The sequence below is a fragment of the Nycticebus coucang genome, chromosome 12 (assembly GCF_027406575.1).
Source record: "Nycticebus coucang isolate mNycCou1 chromosome 12, mNycCou1.pri, whole genome shotgun sequence".
NCBI classification, from domain to species: domain Eukaryota; kingdom Metazoa; phylum Chordata; class Mammalia; order Primates; family Lorisidae; genus Nycticebus; species Nycticebus coucang.
In genome coordinates this window covers 69488518-69514706 of record NC_069791.1, presented here as the reverse complement: position 1 = coordinate 69514706, position 26189 = coordinate 69488518, and the positions used below count along the sequence as shown (strand labels likewise).

Below are 26189 nucleotides of genomic sequence, written 5' to 3'. Positions count from 1 at the left end.
CTCCTCATTCTTACATTCTCCCTTTAAAACACCCTATCACCTCTGTACAAATTGAAGTTTAGTTCCATTCATGCAGGACTCTTCTCCCTATTGCAAAAGTTACTACTGATTAAAATCTGTCTTTAACACTTTAGTGCCCATCTTTGACAGTGCCCTCAGGGCCTTGTTTATTTCAGCCCTGCGAGCCTAGCCAAGAGCCTGGACACTTACAGGTGCCCTTGACTCAAAACTATTTGGAGCCTAATCCTGGACACCAGCTTTACCCGGCGCCAGTTCTTCCATTAAGAGTCTGAGCTTGCCTCTCATCCAGCACAGGTAGGAGAAAGCGAAACAGATAGGAGAAAGGGTCTTTGATATGTCCCTTTCGTTTCTCACAATAAATTGAAGAGCATGGGGTAAGGTAAGAAAGCCAGAATGCCCTTTACCTCTCTCCCTCCTGTTTTTTTTTTGTTTGTTTGTTTTGTTCTTTCCTGCCGGTTGGGATGGGGTCCCAGGCTGAGGCTCCCCCTCTCTCACTGCAGGATCCGCACCCTTGGTCTACCAGGGTTGGCGCCCTTCACTTCAAAGCGCTCTGGTAGCTCCAGCCTGATTTATACCAGTCGATCATGATCTGCTTCCCGTGAGCCTCTACTTTCCGCGCCCTCGGGGGCGTGTGTCCCTACCCAGCATCCCTCACGCGGCCGGGCCCAGCAGACACCCGAGCTCCGAGATGGCGTCAGCAGGTGAGAGTCTGGTCTCTGGCAGGGCACTTTGGACGCCGCGGTGGAAACGGGAGCCGGGGTACCGGGCCCAGAGCCACACTGGTAGGGAAAGGAGTTGCGGAGCTGATTACCCTTCGCTCAGAGACTTTGCCGCGCCCTTAGTTAACCTGCAGAGGGCCCTTACTCTAAGGGTTCTGCGCCGTCTGACCGTCCGCTTTCCCAGCGGCGGCTTCTTACTGCCCAGGGCCCGAGTCTCCGGGGTTCGGCGTGGAAGATGAGGGCGGAGGGCAGCTGCCGCACGCGGCTCTGGGCCTGGAAATGCGCTGCCTTGGTCACTTTCCCTTTTCTATGACGAATAGCTTCCTCTTCGCGACCCAGGCGTTTTGAGTTTGAACGCTCCGCGCAGCTTCTGACCTTCTACCCGAAGTTGAAGGTCAAATTAAGCTCTAGCTAATGCCTAAAATCGTGCCTGACACCATATAAGGTTCAGCTTACATATGTTGAATAGGCTTAGAGAGGTGAAGTGACCTATTCAAGGTCACCACTCATTAGAGGTCTGAGCTGGGTTTCAAACTTGCAGCCTCATGGTAAGTGAGCTTTCTTCCCTGGGATGGCCTTAGGATCAGCAGAGTTTTCCGTGACAAGCTGTGCAAATTTATTCGTTCATCTGGCTGTACACAGTGACTTTATTTATTTATTTTTTTAATACGGAAACCACGTTTTGGCCCCAGATTCTTACAGTAGCTTCGTCTGGGGGTCAGTGTCGGGAACGTCGATCGCATTTAAAAGATGAGGAATAATAATGGTCTGAGAAGTGGTGCGGTCTGAGGTAACACAGCTGATATTGGCAGAGTTTTGATTATTAACCCATGTGTGTCTTACCCCAGTTTCTATATTCTTAATCTCAAGCCTGGAGAAATAGAGAGGATTGTAAAAGCTGAGAATGAAGCTGTTTTCTCCTCTTTAGAATGGCGATGAGAATATTTCTCATCCGTGGTGGTTGTGTTGTTTAAAGGAGACAGGATGTGTGTGAAAAGGGAGCAATGAGGCTTGGCATCTTATTAACCTTTTGACTGCGAACAACGTCTGTAGGCATTCAAACTAGAAATTTGGTGCAAAGAATGCCTTTGGGCGTTCAATACAGGATGTTCCTTTGGTGCAAGTGATTCTTGTTGGTGTTGTTCATTTTGCTAACCATAACTTGACCATACATGTTACCCTTACGTTACCTGACTTGAATCTGTAAGCATCATACGCTTCATTCTCAATATTTTTCACAGTTGTGCCTGAAGTAATTTGCACAAATAATGGATTCTTGTGGGAGTATATATAAACATGGAGTACGATAAATTCAAGGAATCATCAAGTTCAGAAGACTCCATCATTGCTGGAGAATTTGGATATAGAAGTATCAGTACCTCAATCTGATTTGGAAAACCAAAGTGCACAACAGAACCTATTTCAAATTTAAATTTTTATTAATATGGCAAAGCTTTATCATTTCATATTAATTTTCTTATTAAATTATAACTGTGTACATTACTGCATTTATGGGGTACACAATGTGCTGATTTTATATACAATTTGGAGTGCTTACATCAAACTGGTTAACATAGCCTTTACCTCACTTACTTAATTGTTGTGTTAAGACATTTATACTCTTAATAAATTTGACGTGTACCCTTGCAATATGCCTAATAGGTGAGGTTCCACAAATTACCCTCCCTCCACCTAGCTGCCTCTCTCCCCTCCCTCCTTCTTCATTCTGGGCTATAATTGTGTTTTATCATTCGTATGAAAGTGTGGGTGATTATGTACTGGTTTCATAATAGTACTGAGTACATTGAATACTTTTTCCTCCATTCTTGAGATACTTTACTGAGAAGAATATGTTCCAGCTCCAACCCATATTAAATTTTTTGTTTGCATGTTTTTTATAAATATAAAATACTGAAACTGAAACCAACTTGGGTGAATTATTTTGATTAGTAAGAAAGCAAAGAACGTCTAAGACAGTGGTTCTCAACCTTCCTAATCCCGCAACCCTTTAATACAGTTCCTGTGGGTCGCGAACCACAGTTTGAGAACCTCTGGTCTAAGAGTATCCTGATGGTTGTGATTACTGCATGCCCTAATTGGCACGATTCCTTTTTTAGCACTTCATAAATCAAAAGGATAAAAGCACACAAGGTTGTAGTGAAGAGTGCTCTGGACTGGGAATTTAACAGTTTAGTACACGAAAGACACTTGGAACATGTCCTGGCCCAATTGAGCACTCAGGGTGAGCTGGTTATCTTTGGGTACAGTCCTGTCCCATGCCTGGCTCATTTAGCATCACCCCAGGTGAAGAAATTGGAATCTGTGTCTCTTTGATCTTTTAGGTGGTGTCTGTCGCCAGGGCATAAAGCAACTATTTTATGAGTATTAATAAAGTGAGGGAAATATGGATTATCGGCAGTAGATAGAATTTGAGCTCAGCAAACTATGTGGGCTGGATTTCCTGCTACCTATTTTTATTTGGCCATAAGCTAAAAATGGTTTTTATGTTTTTAAAAAATTGCTTTTTAAAAAGAGTCTTTGCAGTGGAGACTTTATATGCCCTGCAGAGTCTAAAATCTTTACTCTGTGGCCAACTCCTGGGTTGGATTTAGCACCCAGAAGACACTTTCCATGTAGCTATGTAATAAATGAATAGTATGCTTCAAGTCATAAAATCACCTCCCTTCTCTAGCACCTATGGTTGTTCCACTACCATTGCTGAGAGTCTGTTGTGTACCAGGAACTGTGTGTGTGGATGTTCCCACCTTCAGATAGCTCAAAGTAAGGCAGAAAATAATAGTTCTCATTTACAGAGTACTTGGAGCCAAGTACCAACGTGGGTACTATTGTTACCCGTATTTTACAAAGAACAAAACTAAAAGAGCAGTACCTTGCCCCAGGGCACACAGCTACAAAGTGGCACTAAATCTAGAAACTTGACCCCAGATTGTGTGGTTTGTCACTGCACTCTCCAGCATCTCTTGTGTGAATCTGTGATTACAAATAAATGTTCTAGCACTACAGAGGAATGGTGGGAATGTGCGGGAAAGAGGGGTTCTGATGATAGCTGCCAAGGACTGAGGTCTTTGTCTTCCTCTAAGAGAGAAATCGTCAGGAATCAGTTGATGTACCTTTCATGAATTGGACAGAGTTTTGTAATGATGCTGAACTTGGCTTTCCTTGAGGCTGATTTTTTTTTTTTCCTACTGTAATAAATTTCTTAATTTGTTTAAGGAAACACTCTTGTCTTCATAATATAGAGATAGAGGTAGAAAAATAAATTTTATTTATTTACTTATTGAGACAGAGTCTCACTGTGTCACCTTCTGTAGAGTGCTGTAGTATCATAGCTCACAGCAACCTCAAACTCTTGGGCTCAAGCAAGCCTCTTGCCTCAGCCTCCCAAGTAGCTGGGACTACAGGTTCCCACAACACTTGGCTATTTTTAGAGACAGAGTCTTGCTCTTGCTCAGGCTGGTCTCAAATTCCTGAGCGTAAGTGATTGGCTGCCTTGGTCTCTCAGAGAAAAATAAATTTTAAATTGTTGCCTTTTTTCTCCTGTAATGTGCCAGGCACTTCAATATGGTCATGAGAATCCAGAGAATGTTTACATAGTTTATGTGGATGTGAAGAAATAGCTTCACTGAGTCCAGAAGTGACTTGTGTGTGTTTGTATATCACCAGCCTCATATTAGTGGATTAAAATGGTGTTTTTAGGCCAAGGCAGAAAGATGGCATGAGGCCATGTATTCAAAGCTGGCTGGGCAACATAGCAAGCATATCTCTACAAAAATTAAAATATTAGCCAGGTGCAGTGAGACATGCCTGTATCCTAGCTATCAGAAGGTGAATCTACAGCAGTGGTTCTCAACCTTCTTAATACTGCGATGTATTTTTGTTGTTAAAAAGGGGTCATGACCCACAGGTTGAGAACCGCTCGTCTAGAGGATCACTTGAGCCCAGGAGTTTGAGGTCACATCACTCACTGCAGTCTAGTCTGGGCAATAGAGTGAAATCCTGTCTCTAAAAGCAAAGAAAAACCCCAAACAAACAACTCATTTTTCTTTGGTGCATCTCCCTCAACATAGTTCTATTTTTAAAAAGCGTTTTAAAACTTTATTTTAAAGATTTCATATACAGAGGAAACAATAATGTAACACGTGCATTGCACACATTACCCAGCTTTAGCACTCAGTTAGCAACGTTCTGCCATCTGTTTCCATCTACTTTCATTACTCGCATCTATTTTCATTATTTGCTCCCTATCACATGGCTACTTTTTAAAGTCACTTGATTTTAGAATGATGTGCTTATGCCCCTCAGTGCATGCAAGAAGGCATTTAAAAGTATGGCGTAAGTATTGCCCATGTTCATATTCAAAAAGAAAGGGGGTATAGTTTTCTGTTCCAGGTGAAAACAAAACTGAGATATATGTTTGTTAAAATTTTCTAGAAAGGGGGCGGCGCCTGTGGCCCAACGGAATAGGGCGCCGGCTCTATATGCTGGAGGTGGCAGGTTCAAACCCAGCCCCAGCCAAAGAAAAAAAATTTTTTTTTCTAGAAAGAGCTCTGATAAGGTGACAGGTTGCTTTTGATGGTATTGTTTGGAATTGAGCTTAATATCATTGACAGTGAAGTCTCCAATAGAAATTTAGAATGTAAGCTAAAAGCTAAATATATGCTTTTTTTTTTTTGCCCTAAGCTAGGATGCCATGGCATCAAGCCCTGCTCAAAGCAACCTCAAACTCTTGGGTTCAGGTGATCCTCCTGCCTCAGCTGCCTGAGTAGCTGGGACCACTAGGACACCTGGCTAATTTTTTTTTTTTTTTCTGTTTTTAGTAGAGATTGGAGGGGGGGGTTGTCTCCTTTACTCAATCCTGAGGTAGAGTCTTACCTCCATGCTGTGTGATGTGACCTTGGTCAAGTCTATTCTCCCTCCTTTCCCAAAGGGAAAGGCATCAACTGCTTGTGAAGATTAAATAAGCTAATAATGTAAATGTTACCTGTACAGTAATCTATTCTGTTCTCCACTTTATTGCTTTTTCCTTCACACTTCTTAGCTTTTTTAGTTATATATTTTTTTTTTTGGTAGAGACAGAATTTCACTTTATCGCCCTTGGTAGAGTGCTGTGGCGTCACACAGCTCACAGCAACCTCCAACTCCTGGGCTTAGGCGATTCTCCTGCCTCAGCCTCCCGAGTAACTGGGACTACAGGCGCCCACCACAATGCCTGGCTATTTTTTTGTTGCAGTTTGGCCGGGGCTGGGTTTGAACCTGCCACCCTCGGCATATGGGGCCGGCGCCCTGCTCACTGAGCCACAGGTGCCGCCCAGCTTTTTTAGTTATTCCCAGCAAAATGTTCTTTAGACATCCTGTCAGTTAATAAAGCTATCCTGCAGCAGTTCTAGATTTGATGTAATGTGTTTATTTGTACTCTTATTTATGAGCAGCCTCTATGTAGTTACATTATGCATTTTATAGTTGAAATAGTGACATGAAAGGATACTATTTTTCTGATTGGGAGATTATTCAGTGGATGTATTTTTTTGCTCTTCCCTTTCAGTGTCAGTGAAGGAGAAGAAACTCATGGATGTCAAACTAGGGGAGCTGCCAAGTTGGATTTTGATGCGAGATTTCACGCCTAACGGCATTGTTGGAGCCTTTCAAAGAGGTCAGAGCCTTATGGATATGCGTAAACAAAAGCAAGTCTCTGAGTCTTCAGGACTCTTTTTGCCATAATTTGGGTAATAAAGCTCTTGTCTCAGACAACCCTACAGAGGGTTATGTTAGGCCTGGATTTCCATGTTTGATTGGCCTAATCAAAGGCTGGCTGTGAGATATTTTAGCCAAGAAAATGTTTTCTGTTGCTTGGAATCAATACTTATGCCTATTTTTAAAGAAATGTCTATGACTATTTTCATATCCTAAGACTTCTTGAAGAGGAAAATGAATTTGAACTGTTGTAGGTATTACTCTCTAATACAATGCTTTATCCTTTTTTTTTTTTTGAGACAGATTGTCACTCTGTCCCCCTTGGTAGAGTGCTGTGGCATAATAACTCACAGCAACCTCAAATTCTTGGGCTCAAGTGATTCTCTTGTCTCAGCCTCCTAAGTAGCTGGGACTATACGCACCTGCCACGACGCCCAGCTAGTTTTAGAGACGAGGTCTCGCTCTGGCTCAGGCTGGTCTCAAACCCGCGAGTTCAGGCAGTCCACCTGCCTCGGCCTCCCAGAGTGCTGGGACAATGCTTTATCCTTGCCAGGACTTCTAAGACAGGTATTGGAAATGGCCTATCCTTTAGGTCCATGCATTTAAAAAGTGCACTGCTTAGCCAGGCGTTGTGGTGGGCGCCTGTAGTCCCAGCTACTTGGGAGGCTGAGGCAAGAGAATCACTTAAGCCCAAGAGTTAGAGGTTGCTGAGTTGTGATGCCCTGGCACTCCACCAAGGGCGACATAGTGAGACTCTGTCTAAAAAAAAAAAAAAAAAGTGCATTACTGGTCAGGTCAGTCCTGTGTAATCTGTGACAGCATTCCAGGAATAAAGACCCAGATATTCCTGCGGGGGCCCCTTCCTTATAGTTGTCTGTGGTCATTTCATTCTTTTTCATTGACTAGACTGTGAGCCTCAAGAGAGCAGAAACTAGTATGTTCGCGGGGCACAGTGGCTCACGCCTGTAAACCCAGCACTCTGGGAGGCCAAGGTGGGTGGATTGCCTGAGTTCATGGGTTTGAGACCAGCCTGAGCAAAAGCGAGACCCTGTCTCTAAAAGTTTTGGCAGGTGCCTGTAGTCCAAGCTAGTTGGGAGGCTGAGGCAAGAGAATCACCTGAGCTCAAGAGTTTGAGGTTGCTGTGAGCTATGATGCCACGGTACCCTACCAAGTCACCCAAGTTAGACTCTTTCTCAAAAAAAAAAAAAAAAAGTGGTGGGTGCCTATAGTCTCAGCTACTGGGGAGGCTGAGGCAAGACAACTGCTTGAGCCTAAGAGGTTGAGGTTGCTGTGAGCTGATGCTACGGCACTCTATTGAGGGCAACAAAGTGAGACTCTGTCTCAAAAAAAAAAAAAACTATGTATGTTGTATGTTTCCTCCTCTGGGTGCATGTACTTATGTACCCACAAAGAGATGAAAACAAAGAAGCCTTCCTCTTCACCAGTTGGCCATTGTAAAGTAGCCCTTATTGGGAGTTTGGAGTCTGGGTCAGAATTAGGGTAAGGAGATCCTCAGGCCTGGAGATGGGGGTGAGGGAGGACCAAAGGTTTATAAGCTGAGCCATGTCTGCAAGATCAAGGCCAAGAGGGAGAGGCAGAATAGAGGTAGGCCTAACTCAGGAGCTGGTCTTGGGCTGTGGGGAGCAGAGACAGTATGGGGATTTGTGCTTTTCACCTTAACCAGCCAGTGAATGTAGGGTGAGTACCAGAGCCAGAGTAAGACTGAGTTCCTGAATTTTGACCAGACTCAGCCGTGCATGATGTGCAGTGAGCTCCTTTTGCTTTTGCAGGTTACTACCGGTATTATAACAAGTACATCAACGTGAAGAAGGGGAGCATCGGTGGTATTACTATGGTGCTGGCAGCTTATGTGCTTTTCAGCTACTGTCTTTCTTACAAGGAGCTGAGTGAGTACCTCTTGCCTTCAGTCTGTCATAAGAGGGTGGTACTCTTTGTTGGATATTGCAGTTGGATACAGGACAATTTGTTGGATAGTGCAGTTCACTAACTACAGCTGAGGGACTATATGTTCCTTACCTACACTTTCACCTAAAACAATCAGAGGGACTTGATTGGACACAGTTAGTATGGTCCTTACCTATAGGGACTTGGCCAGGCACAGTGGCTCATGCCTATAATCCTAGCAACTCTGGGACATGAAGGTTCAAGAACTGCTTGAGCGCAGGAGTTTTGAGATCAGACAGAATAAGCAAGACCTTGTCTCTACTAAAAATAAAAAGATGAGCTGGCTGTCAACATGTGTGCCTGTAGTCACAGCTACTCTGGAAGTTGAGGCAGGAGGATCACTTGAGCCCAAGAGTTTGAGATTGCTTTGAGCTATGATGATGCCATTGCACTCTACTCAGGGTGACAGAGTGAGACTCTATCTCCAAAAAAAAAAAAAGATTGCAGGGACTGAGAAAACTGTGATGGAGAACACAGATAAGAAAAATAAGATGAAGCCTAAAGTAAAGGCAGCACTTAGGAAGCATTCTATAAGATATTGTGGGCTCTGCTATAATTTGGTTTGGCCTTCCTAGCTGCCAGTGTGAAGAGGGAAATAGGTGAGTGGTATGATCTGGTAACCATGCAGCGTTCTAGAAAAGCATGGCTGGCTATTACTGGCTTTGATGCCTGAGAAGAGCTTATCTAGTGGGAGATGCTGGGAACAATGGTGGCCTCTTAATAGGGTTCCACAGGCTGTTTCTGAGCCCTTTGCCAGTCTGCTGTACCAGGGTCATGCTGCCTGAGGGACAGGTTCTTGGGGGCTGAGCAGGTTCCTCTTGGCTGCTGAGACACTAACAGGTTCTAGGTCACCTCCTGAAAAGAATTCTCAGGAAGGCTTGGTGTGATCATAGCTTGCTGTCAGTCATCTGTGCTTTCAAGATGACCTTTTAAGACACTCTTTTCCCTTCTTGACTTCAGAACATGAGCGGCTACGCAAGTACCACTGAAGAGGAGCCCATGGGGGGTGCCTTCTGCACTCATGACCTTGGCCTCCATGGTCCAGCACCTTCTGTGAGGAACTCAATCATAATCAAATCTTTTTACATCCAAATTAACCTCCAAATAAAAGATGACTGGTAATGTGTGTTGCTTACCTGCTATAGCCATGGTCCCATGCTCTAGGGGTACCTGCTGCACAAGGTGGATTGTCAGACACCTAAAGGCCTTGACCCTTGATGCTTCAGTGGGTTCCCCAAACCACCATGTGGGATCATGTCCCAGCTCACTGGGGGTTGGGGGGGGTGGGGATGTCAGGATGTCATTGGCACCTTCTGTCAGCAGTGCCCAGAAGTCTGTCCCCTGCCGTCAACATTATAGGTGGCCATGAGCATTTGAATGCATTCTGTCCTTTTGTTGGCTGCTGCTTTATGGTATACATCAGAAGAGTTGTGTTCCTAAGATGCTGAACTCCACCCCTGGTAGTCATTTAGCTCTTAGCAAGGGGTTTTTTGATGGCATGAATATCTGGCTATTGTTCTACAGGGCTACAGGGTGAGGTGACCCATCACTATCTGGAGATCTCAGGCAGTGTTGCTGCTCAGGCTGCAGGTAGTCTCACCTTCCTGGTAAGGCTTCACCTGTGGGAAGCTCCACAGTATGGGGGTATGGGAAAGGCTGATCTGGTCCATACTGCCACTAAACTGCCTCTACATTCAGCACTCCTCTTCCTTAGCCTTCCTCGGGGCCCCCAGTGCCTCAGGTGGGACAAAGACAAATACCAGTTCTCTGCTGAGGGGTGTGTGATGAGCATACTGCACAGTGTACAGAGGTGGGATGCTGCACCCAGTATATCCTGTAAGATCTGGAGTTGAGTGAAGGTCAAGCTCCCAGACCTGACTAGCTGCCCCTACAAAGGCATTTCCTGGCAGTGTCATTTGCCTCTAAAATTCATATTTGTTGAAAGGGACAAGCACCAATTCACAGCTAATGCAGCCAGCATAAGAGTTCTCTCCTTGGCATGGAGTCCCTTAAGTAATGAGACACAGCTTAAAAAACAAGCTTTAATCAACTTTATAAAAATTGTTCTTGTAATTTAACTTGGATAGGCCCACTTTGCCTAGCAGTTTGCAGGTGAGTTTCACATTTTCCAGGCTCAGGGACAGGGCCATCTCCTCCACAGACCACAGGTGTCTGAGTGACAGTACAGACACTTGATGGGCAGGAGGTAGGTTCAGATGGACTGGGTTATCTATCTGAAGGTCTGCAACTCCAGCTCAAGGTATACATTTAACACTGTCAGCCAGGTGTCCCACGAGAAATTAAACTCAGAGGAAAAAGAGAATCTCAAATTTGAGAGCCCTATACCCTCCTCAACCATGCCTACCTGGGACCAGGCTAAGGCATTGTGGACACTGGATTGCCACCAGGGCTCCCTTGTTCAAATCATATCAATAGGCACAGCTTTAGGATTCAGCAGGACAGGAAAGAAGTAGGCATGACCTGGCCACAGCTTTGAAGGACCCACCAGTCCCCAGGGTTGCCAAGAACTGGTATTCAAGGGGACCACAAGGGGAAAGGCCAGCTTTCACACAATCACACAAAACTGCAGCACAAGCCCTTCCCTGGCAACTCCTTCCCCTCCCCAGAGGGCAGGTATGCAGGAGTCCACTGATGCCTACATACACATGATGTCCGCTTGAGGGACCCAACTAGAGCACATGTCCCTCTTTACAAAAAGATTACAGCAAAATGATAGACTAACGGACATGACCCCTCAGAACAATGACCCCCATGTGCCCAGAGGATGGCTTCAGCCAGAGCTGCACCAGCACTGCACAAGACAGTTAAATGCACACTCCTAACAGTGGGGCCTCTTGGGCTGCCCTGAGCTGGCTCCAGCTGCTGTCACTGTCCACTGAGAAAGGCCAAGTGCCCTTTGGTGCATCTGTTGGCGTAGTGTCCTTTTTCACCACACTGGGAACAGCAGGAGGGGAAGGAGAGAAAAAACAACTTTTCAAATGCAAATTTTCAACAAATCAGCACCTAACAAATATCCAATAGGAGATAGGACTTTGACATTTTCTTTTTTTTTTTTTTGTAGAGACAGTCTCACTTTACTGCCCTTGGTAGAGTGCCATGGCGTCACACGGCTCACAGCAACCTCCAGCTCTTGGGCTTACGTGATTCTCTTGCCTCAGCCTCCCGAGCAGCTGGGACTACAGGCGCCCACCACAATGCCTGGCTATTTTTTTTTTGTTGTTGCAGTTTGGCCGGGGCTGGGTTTGAACCCGCCACCATTGGTATATGGGGCCGGCGCCCTGCTCACTGAGCCACAGGCGCCGCCCGACTTTGACATTTTCATTGATCTAGATTTTCTTCTAAACTGAAGGGAAAGGGAGCTCAGGGAAATACAGTGCTGCAGAAACTGCAGCCAGCAGCTCAGCAGATGGGAGAGAGAACAAGGCTGCCAGTTGATCTATTAGCACCCAACAGGGAGCTCCTTCAGGGCTATACCTCACCTGCAGGGATATAGGCCTGCCCAGGGAAGGACTCTCACAAGTGGGTGGCAGGATAGAGAGAAGTCCATGGCCCTTGAGCTCCCCCACTGTCTGGGACCAAGCCCCCGCACAGCAGGCCAGTCACTTACCTCTAAGTCAATGTCTGGGGCTCCCTGGCAGGAGACAAAGGAGGGAACGACAGAAGAGAAGCCACCAGGCTCCTCTTCCAACTTGGGGAGTCAGTGTACACTGAGAGTGGGCTGCACCTGAAGTTTTCCCTCCTGGTTCTTACATACCTGTCTAAGCTACCCCAGGGACAGGTTTAGATGACAGGATCAGAGAGGGAACAATGGTGAAACTTGGGTGAGTGGAACTGGAGAGTCACCCAGAGAAACCTAACCCTGACCCCAAGTTGTCCTGGCTCTGCTCATCCCCAGGCCCTTTTGTAGCCTCACTTCATTCTTGTGAAAAACAGAAGGGAATTATAAGGAAGTGAAAGGCACCCTCAAGCCCTGAATGAAAGGTCAGAAAGCAGGTGGAGGCACTGACTGAACTACCACCCTCCTCCCAAGTCCCTGCATCCTCTGTAACAGGGCTCTGCTTAATCACTGCCCAGCACTCCTGCCCCCTCTATTCAAATTTAACTGATCTGTAGGTGTGACTTCTATGTGGAAAGTGGCCCAGGTAACTGCCAACTGGCCCTCAGGGTAATGTAATGATCAGAGGGGACTGTGCTGCCCCATTAACAGCACTCACCCTGCCTCCATCAGCCTCCATAGCTGACCTTGGGGAATCTAAGATTCCCAGGAGGCATCTCTGGAATTAACAGCCTGATGCTCCCAGGACTGAGTTTGCTTCACAGAGGCCCTGCTGAATACAGTCCTGTGGGGGGCAGGGGGGCTGTACTGCTTTTCTTCTGCCTGTCCCCTTAGCTCCACACTAATCCACTTTCTGTGTTCTTCTCACATTTAGGACTCAGCCTCAGAAATTTCCCTTATGAAGCCTTCCCTGAATCCATATGCACTTTTCAAGTACTTTTTCCTCTAGGAAAGAGCAGTGGCAAGCCTCTGTCTCCTTAGCAGAGCCAGCACAGAGCAAGAGCTCAGTGAATAACCGATGGCCCTGGGAGGTGCCCCAGGGCTCAGCTTTACTTCAGGGCAAGTTCTAAGAACATCTTAAGTATGTGCCCTTTGACTGGACCTTCCTCCAATAGGCATGATGCTAAGGATATCATCAGACAAGAGCACACAATTGTCCCATTCACCACTGTTATTAGCAGTAACACTATTAATAATTGTCTAGAGAGAATGGATAAAACTGCTTCTTGTTATGTAGTCACTGGAAAAGATCAGATTTCCATATACTATAAGAGCCACAAGATATTATAAAGAAGAATGTCATGCATATTAAGTAAGGCCCTATTTGTATTAAAATATTTATTATCCTTTGGTTTGTGTGAATAAAAGCTTAGAACACCAGTTCTTCAAATTTGGTCTGAAGTGTCCCTCAGGGGGTTTACAAGTATAAAGGGAAATTAAAAAAATGTTAGAATACAACACACTGAATAAAGTGGCTATTTTAAGATAGATGAGATTAAAGGAAACACTTTCTACCTTAACCACTTTTGTATCATCTAGAAGTTTTCACAAAAAGCATGTACTAATTTTGTATTTTATGTCTAATAATTCCCAAATCTGAAGTCTCTGTGTGTCTAGTTCTATCATTAGCTGTTCCTGCTAACTTAGAGTGGTGCTTGGTTGCTTGTATGTTTTGTGATTTATAATTATGAACTAATTCTTCAGAACTCTAGCTCTGGGAATTCTGTGTGGCTTGGGTTGAGAATATACTATTCTAGCACTTGAAGTTCCTCTTCCCAGGTAATGGGGACACATTAGTCCCCAGGTGATTTTTTTTTAGAAAACTTGAGTTTGTAACTTTTTGGCTCTCACCAAAGATACAAATATGGCTCAAACTCTTTTAAGGGCCAGCCCATAACCACAAACTCTCACTGGATTTTCCCCCCTTCCCATCTAGAGTGAGGAATGAGGACAGATTTTCTGGTAGGTTCAGGTGCACCCTTTCCTTTCTTTGAGCATCCCATTTTATGTACTGGAAGCCAGGAAATGGGTGTTCTAATTTTTTGTATGTGCCCATTACAGGATTTGAGGATGCCTCCAGAGCAGCCAGACACTTCAGTGACCCACTCTTTCCTGGATTTGTGCTTCCATTTTGTCCCTAGCCTCTTGAAAATTTCTCTTACTTTCTTGCAAGCACAATCCATTGATTAAGTAGTGTGTTTTTTGTTTTTGTTTTTGTTTTTCAGATTTTGGCCAGGGCTGGGTTTAAACCCACCACTTCCGGCATATGGGGCTGGCTCCTTACTCCTTTGAGCCACAGGCACCGCCCAAGTAGTGTGTTTTTACCATCCTTTACCTTGCCTTGGTGTGTTGTGGTAGGAAGTAGAATGGTCTCTAGCCTAAAATAGTAGATTATAACTGAATTGTGACCTTAGTCAGCAAAACCAAAAATGTTTCCATTGTTCAAATATAGCCAAACATAGGGGAATGAGGGAATAGTGTCGACACTGGAGTGGACAGCCCACCCCATCCCCAGACCTACTACTCACCTTGTAGCAGGTGACCTGCTCCAGCGGCCGGGGTCCCCGGTTGCCTGCGCTGCTGTTTTGACTCTGCATGACCCCGATGACCTGCGGGGCTCTCTGCTGGTTGGGAGAAGAGTTCTGACTCGTTAACTGGATCAAGGAGGACGACCTTTGTAATGGCGGATTGTTACTTTGCTGGAAAGAGTTACACAACACGGTTTTACTGTGGAAAACACGTGCACGCAGACTACCAATGGGGACAGGAAAAAGAGGGCGGGACTTGTCCCGCATGGCCAGCAGGAAGGGCTTCCGTCATGGCCCCGCTCAGGAGAGCAGGTGGAAGAGAAACATCTGGTGATGACGGCAGGAGCTACTGCCCGAAAAACACCATGCAGACACACAAAAACAAAAACTAAAAGTAGAAAACAAAACACCAAAGAGACAAAAGGAGGTCCCTGGGGCAGTGGGGCAAGGGCATGATTAGGCCTTACTTTGGTTTCTGAGGTTCTAGCTTCAGGTCAGGATGAACGCTTGGTTCAGCCAGATGTTTACCAGCCTATACGGCGAGTAACAGTCACAGAAAAACAGTTGGAGCCTGACACACTGACCTGCTATCTAGGGGCTGAGAGGGCCCTCCTCTAGGGAGTTACTTGAGAAAGAGGATGGGAGTTCTGGGGGTTGGGATTCAACAGCAAGACTACTTCCCAACCAAGTGGGTTCCTGGCTCTGGCCCCCAAAAAGGCAGAACCCCAGCTAGGAAATCCCCAGGTTCCAAGTCCTCATGGCTGCACCACACCCAGGAATTCCTGGTTTTCCTGACAAGGAGTTTGGTGTGCATCCTGTGGGTGGAGGTCAGTGAAGCAGACAAGGGCAGTCACACCCCCTCCTGTAGCTCACCTTCTAGCACCAAGGGAGGCTTTGGCAACAGGCCCAGAGCCCAACCAGGCAAGAGGTAAAGGCTTTGCACTCACCAGGTGGGTTTACTTGGTGCATCTGTAGGAAACCCTACCTGACACCTATGCCGGCCCTTCTTCTGGACCCAACCTCCCACTCCCATAACCAAACTCAGGGTGCCCTTGGTTTTGGGGGACTGCTTCAGATCCCAATTTGTCTATGGCATTTCCCTCTGGTGCTTGAAGAGACAGACCACCTGTATAACTGTAGAGCCACTTTTCTACAGAACTGGAGCCAGCTAGGACTTAAGTCCTGTATTCTTAGCCCCTCCTGGCCTCCACTTCTTGCAGCAGGAACTGGAGTTGTGATGGCAATGGCCAGGGAACCAGCTGGTCTTGGTCCTACTCCCACATCTGCTTTTACCAAGCAGTGTCAGCCAAGTCCTGACCTCCAGGAGTGTCAGTTTCTCCATTTGTAAAGGGAAGGATCCAACACAGAAGCAAGAACAGCAGATGTGGGATTCCCAGGCCACCCTTCATTCTAGCCCCAGACACAGACACTATTGAGCCAGGCAGCCCCATCTCGCACAGGATAGTCTTGTGCCACCTGAACCCTGTCTGCCATCCTGCTCATCCCCTCTTGGCCTTATAGTGCTCAGGTTCTAGGGCTGGATGCCCTCCATCTCTAGAGGGAGACACAAGTGCTTTAAGGTTCCTACCTTTCTGCTGGAACTTGGAGAGGGGCATTCCCCTTCTCTCCCTCCTCCTCCCTTGCCCCCCCTTACAAGGTCTCCAGCTGAGTCTAAGGCAAACCACACACCAAGGTGGTTTTGCCAGGGCTGGTGGAGGCCAAGGAGGAGATGAGGGATGGTACCTTTGCTGGAGGCTGCGTCTGCTGTGGCAGTGGGGGCTGCTCGGTGGTTCCCATTGGCAGTTCAAATCGAGGGCTGGTCACCAAGCAGCCATAAGGGAAAGAACAAGAGAAAAAAAAGGGAGATGGAGGAGAGAGGCCAGGCCATGTTTTAAATTCTGGCTCTAGGAAATCATATCCAGCTGCCCTAGTACAAAGTGACACACTGCAGGGCAGCGCCTGTGGCTCAGTGAGTAGGGCACTGGCCCCATATACTGAGGGTGGCGGGTTCAAACCCGGGCCCGGCCAAACTGCAACCAAAAAAAAAATAGCCGGGCGTTGTGGCGGCGCCTGTAGTCCCAGCTACTGGGGAGGCTGAGGCAAGAGAATGGCTTAAGCCCAGGAGTTGGAGGTTGCTGTGAGCTGTGTGAGGCCACGGCACTCTACCGAGGGCCATAAAGTAATACTCTGTCTCTACAAAAAAAAAAAACAAACAAACAAAGTGACACACTGCAGAGATGGGGGGTGGGGGTTGGCACTCAGCTCTGTCTCTGGGAGGCCACAAGAAGGGTGGGAAGAACAGGACTGACTTTTTTGGGCTCAGACCCAGCTCTGCCTGTGCCAAGGTGGAAAGCTTTGGGCCACTGCAGCTCAGAAATGGGTGAACAGCAGCACTGGTGTCTGTACATGCCTGCTGTGTGACAGAGACTGCAACACAAAAACCCACTCCCATGCAGGGTCTCACTCAAGTGTTATTACTCAGTGACACATCTGCACCATAGGCAGGGACTCATGGACCAAGTAGAGGTGCCTGGGCTCTCTAGACAGCAGGAATAGCATTGGCCACCTGCCTGCAGCGAGCCAAGGACCAGGGTCCCAGCAGACCAGGAGACTGTGTATGCTCCTAAGGCAGGCTCAGCAGGGTTGATGGGGCAGCAAGGGAAGAGGGGAAGCTGTTCTGCAGTCCCAAGCAGAAGCATGGGCCCAGGACCACCCGAAGTGACAAATGTGCACGGGGCTCTTGATGACAAGACAGTGGACCTGGGACAGGGGCACTAAGCCCACTGAGCAAGAAGAACCCATCTTTGGAGACCTGTAGACCGTCCTTTGTACAGGTGCCACCACCCGCTGTCATGTGCCCCTGGACAGTAATTGAGCTCTGAGCCTCAGTGTGGTCATATGTGAAATGGAGATGTTCTCTCTTTTAAACTTGTTACATGAACTACTATATGTGGAACCCCAAGCTCAGGACTTCCACATGGGGAGCCCGGAAACTTTAGTTTCCTTCCTTTAGAACACAGGTACTGAATTTAAAGTCCCTAAACTCCCTACATAATATGCAAGGTTACAAGTGAGTTTCTGGCACACAGCTTTCATCGATTCTCAGAAGGCCCATGAGCAAGGAAAATATTGATCTAGACAGAGTTACCTCTAAGCTCAGGAAACACCAGTGGCCATAAGCAGTTCTTTCCCTCCTCCTACCCCTGCCTCAGGCCCTGGTACTGACACCACCCTGTGACCAAAGCCCAGCTGGTCCTGGGGAGAACACAGAGGGCAGTGGCAGGGGCTGGGCCAGGGGAGCAGCTGGTTACTCACTGCATAAATTTACACGAGGGCCCCTCTGGGCAGAATCCCACGAGGTAATTCACACAGATGACTCTCCGCGTGTGCCGGTGCCTACACAGGGGACCTGCAGAGCAAGCATCAGGATCACTCACACATTCCTCTGTGGGAGACACTCTAGTATCTCCTCTACCTGCCAGACCCTCAGAGAGCCAGAGCATGGCTTCTAATGCTGGCCTTGCCTCTCATTCACAGGGAAACAGTGGGCAAGGACTCAACCTCTCAACACTGGCCTCCTTATCAAAAATGCAGACAAGAATACCACCCACAACATCCTTGGGAGGCTCAAGGGAGATGAAAGGTAAGAAAAAGTCTCACTAGCTATAGAACATCAGGTTTTGCTAAAACAAGCAGGACAGGCAGGGGGTGATGTCCCAGATGAGTCAGCTGGTAGTCTCCAGGTGAAAAGAGGAAGCAGGGCTGGCCTCTTGCTAGGGGCCCGGCCTACCCTAGCACCTACCATGCTTACAGAAGCCACGGTCATACCAAGGGCAGTCCTTGATCTTGGACTCAGGGTCGATGTGCAGGAAGGGGCACTCCTTGTTGCTGCACTCCCCTGCAGGAAAACCCAGACATGTAGCTACCTGGCATAACTCCAGGAGACCCAGGGCCGGGCTCTCCTTGACTTCTCTCAAGGCAAAGAGGGGCCAGATGGTTCTGGTATCCAGTCTTTGCCTGGTGAGCCCTGAGACCCAGAGCAGCGTCTCTAGGTCTATTTCCCAGAGTGGGGCTGTACAGTGGGGCTGTGATGGTCCTTTCTTCACATTCATCAGTGCTGCTGAGAGTGTTAATGACACCAACAGAGGCTGACATGGGGTACACACTCATCAAAATTCATCTCCCCACCCCATATCCAGGCACAGGAGGTGTCCAGGGCAATGAAGGGCCCAGATACATGAATGTACCCACTGAGACCAGGAAATGACTGTTCTACTCAAATGGCTCTTCACGTCTATGATTTGGGGGAAAGTGCCTGAGAAATGCTGTCTTTTAGGACAAAAGTAGGGATAGATTGGGAACTCAAGGATGCGTCCCTGTGGTGATGACAGCACTTGTGGACTTGTGCCTCTTGCAAGCAACCTGCCCAGGCAGCCACTAACAACAGAACTGCCTCTCTGGGCACCTACCCACCTCAAGGTTTGGCCTCCCAATCCATGTTAACAACAGTACTCAAAATACAGGGGAAATGTGAATCCCTTCCCCAGACCCACAAGGGCCCTCCACAGGCTCACCCACATCAGCCCTTGCTGCTCCACAACCATCCCTCTACACAGAATAGCCCTGTCACAGCCTTTGGTACTCAGTTGAGGAATCCCCTTAAGAGGCCTTCCCTGACCATTTTGCCGAGAACAAATGCCATCGTGTAGTCTTACCATGGTTTATTTCTTTCAGAGCACTTTTCACAAGTAATTCTTCTGTTTGTCTCACTGGCTTACCATCTGTCTCCTTCCCTGACCACTAGAGCAAAAGATCCAAGGAAGCTGTCCTCTTCACCAATGTCCAACTAGAGGTCAAGGAAGTCTGTCCTCTTCACTAATGTTCCTCTAGTGTCTAGAAGGGGGACCATGGCACAGGTGATGGGAGCTGTAGATACAATGTCTATACCTGTGCAGGCTCTGTGTGGCAAGGGTAGGCAGAGGGGGCATCACAGAGACATGGGGGTGGGGGGCTGCTAGGCCTGGGGCCGTTAGCAAGGAAGGGCGGGAACCCCAGAACATCTGCCATACGGGTGCCCTTGAGAGCCTGCCAAGGAGGGCTGGTATCTGCCACTAGGGCCAGATGGAGACCCAGTGCCCCATTCCAGTGCCAGTAGAGGTGGAGGGGGATGGTGGATCAGACAGTGCTTGAGGACAACGCCAGGGGAGCTAGAAAGCCTAGGTCCTATTTCTGTCTGTCAGCTTTGACTTATCAGCTTATACTCCCTCCACAAAACAAGCCACAGCTGTTATTAAAAAGGCAGCAGGCCAATCCTGTTGGGATTCTGAAATAATTAGTGGCTACTCTGACAACAGTACTTTGAAAGTATAAAGTGTGTCCAGCAATCCTCAGTCATTGCAGACTCCAGCTGGCTTCTGGCTTCCTCTCCAGTCACCTGCATGGGGCCAGACCCAGCCTTCATGCTGACCAACAAAGCCAACTCCTGGGAAACCTTGAAGAGTATTTCTGAGCAGAGACCCTGGGGACTAACTCAATCAGGAAGCACAACAGCTATCCTACCACCTCTACCCTAACTCCTGCTTCTCCATACAGGTCGCTCAGGACAGCTAAGCCTTGTGTTCTCTAAACGGGGCTCAAAGCCATCTCAGGTTCAAGGTGAACAGCTGGTCTCACTGACACTAGAAGACAGACCCTGAGACTCAATATTCAAGGGCTGCTTAGGACAGTCCAGCTGTTACATAGGATCATACTCCCAGAGAGAAGCTATGAAGTCTGGCCCAAGTGACCGTGTTGGAGGGAGGAGGCAGCTGTGGACAGAACCCAGTCCTCTGACCAGCTGTGCTGCCTCCTTCCTCACTCTCACCCTCATTAGTCTCAACATCCCTGAGTACTTGAAAGCGTTTCAAAGACTGAAGTACTACAAAGATGTAAAGGACGAGTGGAGAATAACCACACTATCTCCCCTTATGGAAGAGCCAGCCTCAGCTCTGGCTCTGCCAGAGTTTCTCATCTGGAGCTGGAAAAACAGGAGAAGAAGACAGATATTTTGTGGGCACTGAGCAGTCAGCAGATCCCTTCCAGGGCTCTAGGCAGCTCTTTACACCTTACCAAATTTGGAGTAGAAGTAGCACTCAGGCATCTTGGTCATGTCGTACTCGTGTAGGAACTCGCATTGGTCCCCTTTCTTGCATAACCCCCGAAGCCAGTGTTTGCACACAACCGTCTTCTCACCACTGATGTGACGGAATGGGCACATGCCCCCTGTCGGGTAGATGGGGGTAGGTGTGAGGACAGGTGCAGCCCTGGCAGTGGGGGATACTGGGCTTAGGGGAGCCAGGGCATCTTTACCCAACACGTCTCTGAGCCATCTGAAAGTAACACAACGTGGAAGGGGTCAGAGGTGCCCTGGTAGAAGGCCACATGATTTTAGGGAGTATATAGTTATTCTTGATCTCACAGATATTATGTAACAAGCCTAAGGAGGGTGACTTTCTTTTTTTTTTTTTGCAGTTTTTGGCCAGGGCTGGGTTTGAACCCACCACCTCTGGCATATGGGGCCAGCGCCCTACTCCGTGGAGCAACCGGTGCCGCCCAGGAGGGTGACTTTCAATTTAAGATAGTTCCAGCAGTACACAGACATGGGAAACTGGGGTTTGGAAAATCTTAAAGGACAAATATGACCACCAGCAGAAGCCTGAACTCCAGGAAGGCCCTGTCACCAGTTAAAAGTGCCTACCTGGCTTTCAAGAATTAAGTAGAGGGCTGGGTATGGTGGCTCACGCCTGTAATCCCAGCACTCTGGGAGGCTGAGGCAGGTGGATTGTCTGAGTTCAGGAGTTTGAGACCAGCCTGGGCAAGAGTGCAACCTTGTTTCTACTAAAAGTAGAGAAATTAACTGGGCATGTGTCTATACTCCCAGCTACTTGGGAGGCTGAGGAAAGAAGATCACTTGAGCCCAGGAGTTTGAGGTTGCTGTGAGCTAGGCTGAAGCCATGGAACTCTAACCTGGGAGTCTGGGGGTAGAAGTCCTGGGGCAACAGAGTGAGACTCTGTCTCAAGGAAAAAAAAAAGGAATTAAGTAGAGCATCTTCAGGCACATGGGGTGGTGGTGGGGAGGTATGCCTTCTGTGATGGGATCTGAGTTATTGCCTGCTCAGGTGGGTCAGAGCCATCCTTGGGAACATCAAGACTTATAACAGCCTTGACTGAGAAAGAACCAGATAAAACTTTCTGCAATGATGGAATGTTCTACATCTCTGGTGGCCAGTATGGCAGTCATTAGCCACGTGCAGCTACTGTACACTTGAAATATGCCTAGTGTGACTGAGGACTGAACTTCAAATGTCATTTGATTTAATTAATTCAATTTGAATAGCTATAAGTGGCTAGAGGCTACTGTAGCAGTCAACACAGAAACTAATGAAGTGCCCTGTGTTAAGGATGCAGGGCCAATAGTACCTGGTGAGAGGGCAGTATTACTAAGCAAAGATAGGGGAGTGAGACCAGGAGCCCAGTGGGGGAATGATGTTCTGAACAAACATTGTGAGGTTGACCTGGCTCATCTACCTGCAATTCTACTATCTCAATAGTAAATGTCTATATTATAGAAGCAAAACTCACCAAAACCATCTCCCTGCTCTGATTCTATGCTCCCTATGCAAGCTGCTGATTAAAATTGTGTTTCCTAAATAAATTTTCCTATGGGAAGAAAAGTGCCCAGACATGGAATGTAAGGTCCTGCCCTGTGATATTTCTTTTGAATTAGGGAAGAAAATGGCTTAAAAGCAGCCTCTGCAGGGGTACTGATGAGTGTGAGGAAGAACCTGTAAGACAAGAGTATCATAGAGAACTTTTCATGACTAGCAGAGAGAACAGTGAGCCTGTGTAGATTGTGGGATCAAAAAGGCCTGGGCTCACGATACTGGGTTTAGCCATTCACTAACTCAGTGAGCTAGACAAAGTTCCTAAATGCCTCAATGCTGGGAGCTCATGGCCATGAAGAATATAGGTTCAGTCTTGTGTTTTAGGTTTCAGGCAAGAACACCAAATCCGGTTACTAACCTATCCAAACCACAATTGCATCTACGGACATTGTTACTTTCTAGAAAGCAATACAAACCGGAAATCTGATCGCCTATAAGTCTGCTAGAGGACAGGAAGGTGGAGGGCACCTCAGGTGTCATGCATGTCAGAGAGCCAGGAATCTCTTACCTTTGCCGCAGGCAGCTTTCAAAAAGAATTCACAGACAGCAGCCCCCGACTCTACAGAAAGGAGAGAAAATGAGAGACATCTGACAAAGCTAGGTATAACTGCTACTGATGATGTTTGAAGACAGTTGAAGGGAACATATCTGGCTTTTGACCCATGGAGGGTTCAGGGTACAGGAAATGAGTGGCAAAAGAATGCAAAAGCCCAACCAAGCAAGGAAAAAGCTTGCTTTTAGTCATTTTCTGCAAAACATGACATTTATACTGAGACCAGCAAATACTCAGTGCTTTGAGATCCTCCTATGAGATGTTTTCAAGGAGTCAGAGTGGGCGAGAAGAGGAAGAATGGAGTACAAGATCACAGAATTAATTATCCCCAACTCAGACCTTCCAGGAGGGCTAATTCACGGGTGCATTAACCTGAGGCAGAGAGAAGGATGATCTTATAGGAAGTACAAACAAGTAAACTGGGCCTCTGAGAAGGGACAGGCTCCAGAGAGGAGTCAGGTGCCTCTGAGACTCCAGTCCAGAGGGAAGAGCACCAGCAATGACACAGAAGCAGGACTGCTTGAAATACGCAACATCCACCTACAATTATTAAGGGAGCACGGCTCTCCTTCCTATACATGCAACAAGACTGCAGATGAAGAGTGTGGTAGAAATCACAGGGCTCCCGTGGCTGCTGTTCTGATGAACCTAGAAGTTCACTACCCATGGCTAACAGAATAAACTGTCTTTGGCTTCATAAATAGTTTTCTCTATCACACATTTTAGAATTGCTGAAAATCCACTGATGGTATCTCTGAGGCTCACGTACCTGCCTCCTCTTCCTAACTTGCAAGATTCCTTTGCTTCTTGGAAGCAGGTGAGGTTATAGGACTTGGAAGTGTCACAGAGGGTCATGGGTGGGGTGGGGGGTAAAGGGGTAGAGGGAGTCACCCATTTGCATTTCAAAAAGCCTGAAAAGTCTCACCAAAAAAACCCATATATAATTTACGAGTATTTCTGGTCTTTTATTCTTTCACAGATTAGGATTGCTTCATTCCTTAAAGTCAGAAACTCTAGCTCACACTTGTAATCCTAGCATTCTGGGAAGCCAAAGTGGGTGGGACACTTAAGCTCAAGAGTTGGAGACCAGCCTGAGTGAGAGTGAGACCCCATCTCTACTAAAAATAGATAAATTAGGCTTGGTGCCCACAGCTCAGTGGTTAGGGTGCTGGCCACATATACCAGGGCTGAAGGGTTCGAACCCAGCCTGGGCCTGCCAAAACAACAATGAAAACTACAACAACAACAACATAAAAATAGCCAGGCGTTGTGGCAGGCCCCTGTAGTCCCAGCTGCTTGGGAGGCTGAGGCAAGAGAATCGCTTAAGCCAAAGAGTTTGAGGTTGCTGTGAGCTGTGATGCCACTGCACTCTAATGAGGGTGACATAGGGAGACTGTCTTAAAAAAAATAAAAAATAGAAAAATTAGCCAGCGACATGGTAGGTGCCTGCAGTCCCAGCTACCTGGGAGGCTGAGGCAGGAGGATCACTTGAGCTCAGGAGGTTGCTGTGAGCTAGTTGATGCCAGAGCACTCTTTGCTGGAGCAACAGAGTAAGACTCTGTCTGGAAAAAAAAAGTCAGAAATCCACAGTCCTGGAGACTGGTCTCAGGTAGATGGGTAAGAGTATGCCTTAAGGGGAGAACTGACAGTTCTTCTCAAAACTCAGATGGGAATAAGTATAGAGGTAAGCAAGGAAGGGCTGGGGCCTTGTTGAGGTTGAACATACTGAACATGGTAACAGTAACAGAAGAGCAGTGAGAATTCAGGGCACATCCACCCATGGTTAGGCATGTCTTTGACTTTAGGAAAAGTAATGTGGGCCCCTTGCCACTACACCTGCCTTGACAACTTGTGGATCTCTGGTGCTAGGTGGGAGAAGAGGGGAGGGAAAGAGCTGTCCTGCATAGATAATTCATAGTCTTGAGCTAGTGCCATCAAGACAGAAAAAAGCCAGTCATTCACGAGCAGGTGTGTGTGTGAAAGCACATAATTTTCCTGTGTGCCAAGGGGTAGGTAAGATGGTGTGTGTCTGAATTTAAGGAGTGGCTTTCAAGAAGTGGTGACAGGGTTTGGGTGTGCATAAATTAAGATGGTTTGACCAACGTCTTTGGGTGTAAGCACTATCTTGCACAGAAGTATGGACAATGAGGAGACAGACTCAGAGGTCCTAATGTGCCTGAGAAGATGTGGCCGCCTGAGGGGAGGGAGGCTGCTAGGAGAGGTAGGAGCATCAGCTGCAGTCCTCTAGCAGTTGTGGGACACAGCACACTGCTCACCTGCTCTGCCATGGACTGAACAGTCTTCAGTAAGTCCCTACCTCAACTCGGGTCTCAGTTTCCCCAACTGTGGTTTGAATTCAGTGACCTCTAAGAACCCTTGGAATTTTAATGCTACAGCACTAGATTTCAAGTATGAACTGAAAGGAGAGAAGATACTAAGAAAACTGATGGTTTCTTTTAAAGTTCAAGATACTCTTGAGTTGGGGGGTGGAAGCCACTTGGGAAGGGCCTTCAAGCCAAGTGTCCATACTAGCTATCGCGGTGTGATGAATGACCCAGAGCTAAGGTCCAGAAAAAAGGAGAGGTCAGGCCCCAAGTGCAAGTCCTAGAAGAATGGAGTTTGAAAGTCTAGTTGGGTTCTTCTACAACGAAGGTAGTCCTTCCCTCAGCAGGAGCCCTCCAACAGCTTAATTTTGATGAAAACGAGAAGAGGAAGCTCTAAGTGGGAGACGGGGTAGCGGGGTGGGGAGGATGTAGTAGTACTTTCTTGTAGTTGGTGTGTGTGTGTGGGGGGTCCAATCCAGGATAACCCGCCAGTTCATGCAGCTGAACAGACGGTCCTGCTCTTCTAAACACTGCGGTAGAAAGATCCCCCTTTGATCCCAAGGGATCAAAGACCGAAGGTAGGGGGTTCCTGAGTCCGAGTGAGGAAAGAGCGGGTCCCAGGACAGGGGAAAAAGAACCTGGGACCAAAGAGTTTCGGACAGAGACAAAGGATACCAGGATCGGGGTGAGGGGTGGCGTCCCACAATTGGGGGAGAGGAGTCCCGGGATCGAGGGGCTCGCCCGCCCGCCCGCCCGCCCGCCCGCCCTGGTCCCGCGCTCACTGTCCATGCCGGGGAAGGGCAGCGGCTGCGCCCCGAGCTGCTGCTCCACCGCGATCTCCAAGTCGAACTTAATGTGATCCACGCTTGCGATGATTTCCTGCATGGCGGCGGCGGCGGCCCTACCGGCCCGGCTCTCCCTCAGTCTGTCACCTCCCTCACACCTCTACCGGCCGCCGGCCCTACCACTCTCCGACCACCTCGTCTCGCCTCACCTCGCCTCACCTCGCCGCCGCCGCCGCCGCCCGAAGGATGACGGGAGCTCCGGAGTCCGCGCCAGCCCTCTCGCCTGCCAAGACCCGGCCAAT

General features: G+C 47.7%; 2 protein-coding genes across 5 annotated transcripts; one reads left to right on the top strand and one right to left on the bottom strand.

Moving 5' to 3' along the window:
- The first annotated feature begins 594 nt into the window (after nt 1–594).
- ATP5MF (ATP synthase membrane subunit f) lies at nt 595–9552 on the top strand. 2 transcript variants are annotated; one of them, XM_053556504.1, is made up of 4 exons: nt 595–722; nt 6304–6411; nt 8243–8359; nt 9378–9552. In XM_053556504.1, exons 1-4 carry the CDS (start codon nt 710–712, stop codon nt 9404–9406), a joined length of 267 nt encoding a protein of 88 aa, XP_053412479.1. In that variant the 5' UTR covers nt 595–709; the 3' UTR covers nt 9407–9552. The 2 variants fall into 2 exon arrangements, with proteins under 2 accessions (XP_053412479.1, XP_053412478.1); XM_053556503.1 differs by having other exon boundaries at nt 695–803.
- Nucleotides 9553–9683: 131 nt separating this feature from the next.
- On the bottom strand, nt 9684–26144 carry CPSF4 (cleavage and polyadenylation specific factor 4). 3 transcript variants are annotated; one of them, XM_053556498.1, is made up of 8 exons: nt 25885–26144; nt 22734–22784; nt 20631–20783; nt 18325–18420; nt 17838–17931; nt 16266–16338; nt 14523–14693; nt 9684–11372 (listed from the first exon to the last, which is right to left on the bottom strand). In XM_053556498.1, the coding sequence occupies exons 1-8, from the start codon at nt 25985–25987 to the stop codon at nt 11304–11306; spliced, it is 810 nt and encodes a 269-aa protein (XP_053412473.1). In that variant the 5' UTR covers nt 25988–26144; the 3' UTR covers nt 9684–11303. The 3 variants fall into 3 exon arrangements, with proteins under 3 accessions (XP_053412473.1, XP_053412474.1, XP_053412475.1); XM_053556499.1 differs by having other exon boundaries at nt 14523–14618; XM_053556500.1 differs by having other exon boundaries at nt 14523–14615.
- Nucleotides 26145–26189: the final 45 nt, after the last annotated feature.